The sequence below is a fragment of the Parasteatoda tepidariorum genome, chromosome 6 (assembly GCF_043381705.1).
Source record: "Parasteatoda tepidariorum isolate YZ-2023 chromosome 6, CAS_Ptep_4.0, whole genome shotgun sequence".
Taxonomy (NCBI): domain Eukaryota; kingdom Metazoa; phylum Arthropoda; class Arachnida; order Araneae; family Theridiidae; genus Parasteatoda; species Parasteatoda tepidariorum.
The window spans coordinates 85,810,599-85,818,999 of NC_092209.1; the positions used below are offsets into that span (position 1 = coordinate 85,810,599).

Below are 8,401 nucleotides of genomic sequence, written 5' to 3' on the forward strand. Positions count from 1 at the left end.
CTTGGCGAACCCTGCTTTGTGTAAAATATGCCACTGCATTCTCTTCAGTATTAGGCAAATCCCAAATTTGAATCATTTTACAACGGAGTAATAAAAAAAAACTATATTTCAACACACTAAAGAAAACTAACTCAAGGACAGTAAATAGGATAAAATTTGCGATTATTGGCGAAGAAGCCAACTTACAATATATGGGGTACAATACACCTTGACAATAGTATCGGATTTGGCGAAAATGTTCGATGGGATAATTCCAAAGTATGAAAATGGTCAGTGGAATAATCCAAAAGTGCCAAAATTTCTAATAAATTTTGTAAATAAAATTAATGAATGTAATAAATAAATCAAATTGGTGAACCGCAATATCCGAGCTTTTTAGCATTTCCCTGAAATTGAAAATAGTGGTGTTATAGAGAGGCAATGATTACTAGTACCTTTGGCTCAACAGTTAAAATTATAGTAGTGTAAAACACACTATCTTTAGATCATTCCTAAGGATAAATGCTACACTGTTACCAATAGTCCACTAGTTAACAATCAAATCAAAATCATGTTAACTAAACTAAAAAAAATAATTTCATAGCAAAAATATATAATGGACTAAGATTTATTTCAGAAACTTTATCTTACCTGGCAACAAGTATGCTTTCACAATTTTCTTTTTCTTGATTTTTTCCAAGTGCAATGGGGGCTCCAAGAACTCCCATGATATTCCTGGTTCTGGATCTTCTACTTCTAAAACTGAATTATTGCTTTGCCCCCTCTCTGTCATCTCAATTGCGGATGAAGTGTCATTTGAAGCCTCAATTTGGAGTTGTACAGATGAATTATCACTAGATGAAGTGACTGCATCATCCTTGGTATCCATGGTTACATCATCTGTATTATCAGCTGATGATTGTAATGAAATATCATTAGGTAGAATTTCCGCTTCTGTATCCATTGCAAGGTCTGTCATTGTCTCTTTATCAGCTGATGGCATTAATATTGTGCAGCAACTAGCTGAACTGGTATCTATTGCAAGGTCTGTCATTGTCTCTTTATCAGCTGTTATGTAGCAATTAACTGGACCATTATCAACAGTAATTGTTGCATTAGTACCAACATTAACTGCAGGAACTGTTTCCTCAGTGGAAGTAGAAATTGAAGCTGTACTAGATGCATTATAATTAGAACTATCTGAATTTCTGCTTGATGAATTATTTATGGCGTAAGGCATCTCTGGAGTACCATCACCCAACATAGCACTTGCAGGTGTTTCAGTGGGTTTCATATAACTGCGTGAATTTGCATTAGCTGGTAATTCAGATGATTCTTGTAGATTAATTTTCATAAAAATATTGAAGCATTCGACTTCATCGAAAAACTCTTTGTGATCACTGACAAGCATTGCAAATTCTTTTGAATTTAAAGCCGTAAAATTAAAGAAAGGTAAAAAAGGACTGATAACTTTGCTGGGAATATTTATATTCTGCAACGAGCAATAGGATTTTGCCCACTTAAATACCCAAGTCAGCAAATCATTCTCAGAAGAAAGCCATAATGATGGAAGTTGAAGCAAAGTTTCAACCATAGTTGGCGTAACGGAGGTAATATCTTGTGAATTTAATATTTCCTCTGTTTCAGATTGTAAGACTTTGAAACATTGCCCTTTCAAACAATCTGAATTTATCAAAACTGCAGCATCCAATAATTCAAATACATTATTTTTATTAGGAGATGAAGAATTTAAAATTTCACAGCAATGAGTTTTGAGTCTTTGCACTCGATATTTGCAGGCAGCTTCGTATATGCTTAAGACAAATTTAACATCATTTTTACTTTCTTCAAGCTCCTTTTTAGAACCGTACAGATAGCTGAAAGAAAGAAGAAAAAAAACATCTTTTACAACAGGAATCCTTATACTAAGTTTAAACAAAAATGATTGAAATAACAGTTCTCACAATGAAACTATAGTTCGCTCCACCTCCTCAGACGCAGAGTTGATTTCAGTGCAGGAGTAAGAGGAGAAACATAAACCGCACTTGAAATTGAGACAACGCTTAATGCAAACCAAACACAAACAGTAAATTCTTTTTCAGTAATTTACTTTACTTTATCATCTGCTATTATTGCTTTCATTACTCCAGCTAATTAAATAGATTTGAAATTTAAAAACTGTTGTTTTCCCAGCAAAATATCTCAAAAAAGGACAAACTATTCACTTAAAAGAGAGAAATATTATCAAATTTAGGAAATTAAATGCAATTGTTAAAAAAATGCACATAAAGATTGCAAAATAAATATTTTTATCATATGATTGCCAAATAGCAACCTTGTCCAGAATTGTTCACACCCTTCTCCCAAAAATAGCGAAATAGTATTGTCGGATACCAGGTGATGAAGGCATAGCCAAGAGACAACTTCTGGCTAGCGAGCTATACATGATTAGACATAAAAATATCAGTGAAAAAGACGAAATGGGGTGAGAGATACACAGATGTGTGGCGTAACTACTTATATTAAACATTAATTCACTGGTATATGGGTGATTCTCACGAAACATGACAATTCAGACCAAAAAATTTCTTCAAATTTTAAAGTCTTCAAAATAATCTAAAAATTTTTTTGTATACTTCTTTAGCTACACTTTTTAATATCTTATAGACATCAGTGTAGTTTATTGACATTTGCTCGAGAAAAAAAAATAAAATAGAAATTCACCAAATCTGGAATGCCAGGAAAATGACATATTTGCTTAGAAGTTTAAAAAACAGTCATTTTAAGTTAATAGTAAGTAACTCAACTTACGCCTTTATGTTAGATGGACCATAAATTGTTTAAATTAATTCTTTTTATCCACTGTAGAAAGAAACAAAAAAAATTTTGTTGCTGATATGTACAGAATAAAATTGTGTACAATAATCAATCAATAAATAAATAAATAACTTTGATTACATCCAAGCATATTACAATCATACACAAACTTGGTATTAGGTTAATAGTTGCTTTCCCTCTTTACAGTATTAGCAGTTAAAAAGAATTTCTGGTAACACTTTAATGTCCTGGCATTCGTAAGCCAGGATAATGACAAATTCGCCATTTTATAGCATATAACTTTAATTTAATATTTTGGCCGAAGACATTTATATTCTGCAGAAAACAACAGCATTTCTTAAAATAACTCAGATAAATCTATGTAGTTTTTGTTATTAATGATTTCAAGAAGCCAGGAAAATGACAGCATAAAAACCTACTCACATTGAAAAAATTTTTGAAATAGATTTTGAGCCAGAAAATTGGCTCTTTATTCATGCAACAAGACATGTTCAGATAGGAGGGTATTTAATCAATCTATTAAACATAAGATATTGATTCCTGGCGCTATCTATTTTGGTTATAAATCACTAAATAAAAGTAGCCAGGAAAATGACTGATTTTCATGGGACAAACAAATTATTGACAGAAAAAAAAAATTTTAAACGAAGTTTTAATAAACAATACCCCCTGCATATATTCTAGAAATGCTTACATAGGATAAGATAAATAAAATTAGATTTTGAAAAATGTATGGGAAGTTTTGAAGCTAGTTATTATAGGAAATATTGTTTGGGACATGCCAGGAAAATGACATTTTGATATTCAATTAAACTTTTTAAGTATACAAAACAGTCAATGCTAGTGCAAAGTCACTTTAAAATGCTAACAGCAATACTATTCATTAATTATTTTTAAAAAAAAGTTCTTTTAGTATTATAGTATTAGATCTTGGAGCAAGGGACAGTGAATTGTCGTGTTTCGTGAGAATCACCCATATAAGACATGCTAACTTGATTCAATCATGAGGTACCTTTTGATTGATGAAGATTGGCATGGTCGTTAACTCCGCCGCCACATTGGTGAGCCGGACGTGATTTGAACACGCAGTAACGCCCACTTCGCAAAATAACTTGACGGTAACGCCTACTTCGATGGATAGTCCACATTGAACAGTTGACTTGCTACTTGTGACTGCAAAATGCAACACAGAAGCAACAACGAAAGCTACGACGTGATGTTAATACACCTCTCACATTCAGCACTCAACGAACAGCTCTCCCGGTCTTTCACAAGTACAGCAACTAGTGGTATCCGTCCATTGAATTCTATCCCTGATAAAATTCTGGTGGGGGAGTATTGTGGCGTAACTACCACTATGAATATTAAACATCAATTCACTGGTATATAAGACATGCTAACTTGATTCAATCATGAGGTACCTTTTGATAGATGAAGGTTGGCATGGTCGTTAACTCCGCCCCCACAGATGTAATGTAATCTTATTTATAAGTCCATTAAAAAATATTATCTACAAATGTTGCCTTAACTGTATCAGGGTTGCCTCTCCAGAGAACAAGGAAAGCCTGAATACAAAGGATTTAAAAATCACCATAAATAACAGGTAATTTTTAGTTTTTCTTTACAAACAGGAAAAATACAGAAAATTTTGTATCTTATTTTCGTCTTTTAAAAAATGGTGACCACTCAAAGCGTAATCTATAGGATATTTAAGGATGATATTTCAGCTATACTAAACTATTGTACATTTATTATAGCAGTATTTAAGTATGTTCAATTGTTCCTTTTTTTCCCTCTAAGTTTTTAAAGCAATTAAAACTGCTCACACAAGAGCTCAGTAATTGTTTTTTTTCTTCTTAATATATTGTGTATAATATGTACAGGGAATTTTTTTTCACCAGATTTCAGTGGTAACCCTGTTTATTTATAGACTTTATCAAGGGCGCCAGCAGAATAATATAAAAGGGGGTGCAACCCTCTAGCAAACCAGTAACCCCNAAAAAATTAAATATTCTGTTATTACATATACTTTCATCTGTTAATTTTTTTCAACATACATTTCTTCATTGTTAACAAGATATTTAAAAAAAAAATTATGAATTTACGTGGTATGAAATGTGGAGGAATAGTGAAAATTCTTATGAATCCCTCGAATATATCGATTTAGTTATTGAGGCTACACTGTTTTATCTAGCTGTAGCAGAGGCAATCAAAATTGGCCTAACTCTTCCAGCTACTACGTGCACTATTGAACTCACTTTTAGTACTATGTGACGCATCAAAATATGGAATCGGTCTAAAATGGCTCAAAAGAGATTAAGTTGCTTGTGCAAGCTCAGTCTGCATAAGAAAAGAATCAAAGATGACTCAGAATTCATTTAAAAATGTATAAACAGATTTGGACAGCTAACAAGACGATTACAATTCTTTTTTGATTAAACAATTTTTTAATTTTTACGTATCAATAATTACTTAATTAGTATTTGTTTTTGAATAAAAATATTTTTAATAAAAAAAATTTTATACTCCATAATTGTTTATAAAAGAAAGCCAGGGGGGTGCAAGTGCACCCCCTTACACCCCACTGCCGGCACCCTTGGCCTTTATAGATGTTTCTGAAATATTTATGAAAGTTTTTGCACTATAAAAAAATATATTGCATAACCAAAATTATTTTTAAAAAAATTATCAGCTTTATTATAAAATATTCCTACCTTAAAAAGGCGTGAAAAACACTTGGACTTATATCCAATATTTCTATAACATCATCAACTGCATTACTATTTTCTTGAAACTTCTTAGCCCAAACAGGACTCCAAATAGATAACACTATTTTATGAGCAGTAAAAGAACTCCAAGTACTACCACATTTGACTTTAAATGTTAGATCAAAATGTTTGTTGCTTTGGAAGAATTCTAAAATATACGCTGCAGCAGTCGCCATCTAGAAAATTTACAATTAAAAAAACATTTGCTATCAAATATATTAATCTGTATTATAACAATTTCTAAATCTTCTTAATAGAACAACAACAACAACAAAAAACTCCATTAATTTTACATCAAAAATAAATTAGCTTGTATCCAGGTTAGATTTTTTTAAGAGGTACTTATTTTGTGAAAATTTAGACATAATTTCTGAAAATTAAAAATTATATTAAAAATTCAACACAAAAATATGGTAAAATAAGAAAATATTTTCAAAAATTGTCACGACAAATAAAAATCATTTATGACTGGTAAATTTCTATATATATTTTTTTTTCCATATGTTCAAAAACAATTTTGCTATTGTAAAATTTTGGGATTAAAATTGTATCCAAATTTAAGAGTCCATAAAAATCAATATCCATAGTTTAATTTCAACTGGAATTTAATAAAGACATACATTTACAGTACTTAAGTTGAATTTATGAAGGTAGTAAATTTGCCCATGACAGATCCCTGGTATCACTTTCCTAAATTATTCTCTCTCTTTTTTTTAAATGCAATAAACATATTAGGAACAACATAAAAACTATCTTTACCAAATTCTATATTTCATGAAAAAAATCTCAATTTCAAATTCAATAACATCCATAGTAGGTGATACAAACATTAAACACCATATTTTATTAATGTAATTATTATTATTTTTTTTTATAAATTTTATCTTTTATGATATTCCATGTTTTGAAATAGAAAAGTTAGCACTTCCAATAATTTTAGAGGCAACCAAAGCTTACAGATGAGCCAGTTAATTTATGTTAAATTTAAAAGGAATCTACTGAATTAAATATTTACAACATAAAAATGCAACAAAACCATACGTGAATTGATTAGTTACTCACTTAAAACCTGGACGAGAATCAAGGCAGATTCGGTAAACACAGCTGCTATTCAAAATCTCCAATTAACAATGACTCGTTCCAAATGTGTTGAAATTAAACAAAAGTTTAATTAAGAGGAAGTATTAACCCGGTTGGCAGGTTATTGATATTTAACCCAGTCAAGTGGTGCAGTCAGAAATCTAAATAAAAAAAGTTTTAAATAATACATTACTTTTAAATGAAATTGTTGAATAATACTTATAAATTGATAAAAAAGGAAAGAGCTGGTATGAATGACTGTGCCAAAAAAGTTCATAAAGCATTATTTTGAACAATATATATATATATATATATCATAATAAATAAATACAAAGAGGACAAAAATAAAAATAACAAAAAAAACAATAAGTTTTATTTATTGCGAATAAGCTGTAAGTAAATAGAACTCATAAAATAAGTTCAAAATGTAGAGAGAAAAAAACTACAGAACAATAAAAAAGGGAAAAATAAAAATCCGAAAAAATGAAGAAAATTAATAAAAATCCGGAAAATAAAAGATATAATCTTCTCATCAGCTCACACGATTATATCTGCAAAAAAGTAGTGCTTTCTAATATTGTATCAGAATAGCCAAGGCAAAATATATCAAAAAAATAGTGTGAGGAGCACTCAAAAAAATTTTACAACAAATAAAATAACACATTCAGTAAAAATATCACGCAATAGAAAGCACTCTTCTTTGCTTATATAATCGTGTGAGCTGATGAAAAGATTAGTATATCTTTTATTTTCCGAATTTTTATTATTATTTTTTTTCTTTCTCCCCTTTTTCATTGTTCCATGCACTGCACCATTCTTTCTATGTTTTCTCTAGATACAAATACAAAAATTATAAGACAATACAAAAATTATGAAAAATATTTTTTTTAAATTTAAAAAAATCCAAGGCCGAATTTTTATTATTATTTTTTTTCTTTCTCCCCTTTTTCATTGTTCCATGCACTCCACCATTCTTTCTATGTTTTCTCTAGATACAAATACAAAAATTATAAGACAATACAAAAATTATGAAAAATATTTTTTTTAATTTTAAAAAAATCCAAGGCCGAATTTTTATTATTTTTTTTTTCTTTCTCCCCTTTTTCATTGTTCCATGCACTGCACCATTCTTTCTATGTTTTCTCTAGATACAAATACAAAAATTATAAGACAATACAAAAATTATGAAAAATAATTTTTTTAAATTTAAAAAAGTCCAAGGCCGAATTTTTATTATTATTTTTTTTCTTTCTCTCCTTTTTCATTGTTCCATGCACTGCACCATTCTTTCTATGTTTTCTCTACATACAAATACAAAAATTATGAAAAATATTTTTTTAAAATTTTTTCTGCACATGCACAGTATGAAAGTAATTTGAATACTTATATCTAGCGCAGTCTTAAACAAATTTTTTCTAATTTTAAAACAATAATTTTGCTATTAATTTTAAATTGTCTCAAAAATTTTGTTTAATTTTATTGAATATTTTTAAAGTTATGGCCAAAAAAACGCAAGACAAAAAAAAATTAGTTTTTTATAAATATGCCTATATTTTCATAAATAATTAAGCTACATTTATGAAATAGTATGTAGCTATTGCAAAGAACAATCAAAGTAATAGATACAAGTTACATGCCTATTGCTTGATTTTCCGGCATAGGGCGTCCAAAAATACTTGATTTTCTTCTGTAATTTACAGTCGATCACTCAAACATTTAAAAAGTTTTTATATATA

General features: G+C 29.5%; 1 protein-coding gene across 1 annotated transcript in view; it reads right to left on the reverse strand.

Annotated features, from left to right (window-relative positions):
• LOC107449085 (inhibitor of Bruton tyrosine kinase) overlaps positions 1–5,761 on the reverse strand; it is a gene marked incomplete at its 5' end in the record, with an annotated part of 16,949 nt that extends 11,188 nt beyond the window's left edge. Inside the window, 2 exon segments of the mRNA XM_071181680.1 lie at positions 631–1,856; positions 5,532–5,761. Coding sequence (XP_071037781.1) covers positions 631–1,856; positions 5,532–5,761 — 1,456 coding nt within the window.
• Positions 5,762–8,401: the final 2,640 nt, after the last annotated feature.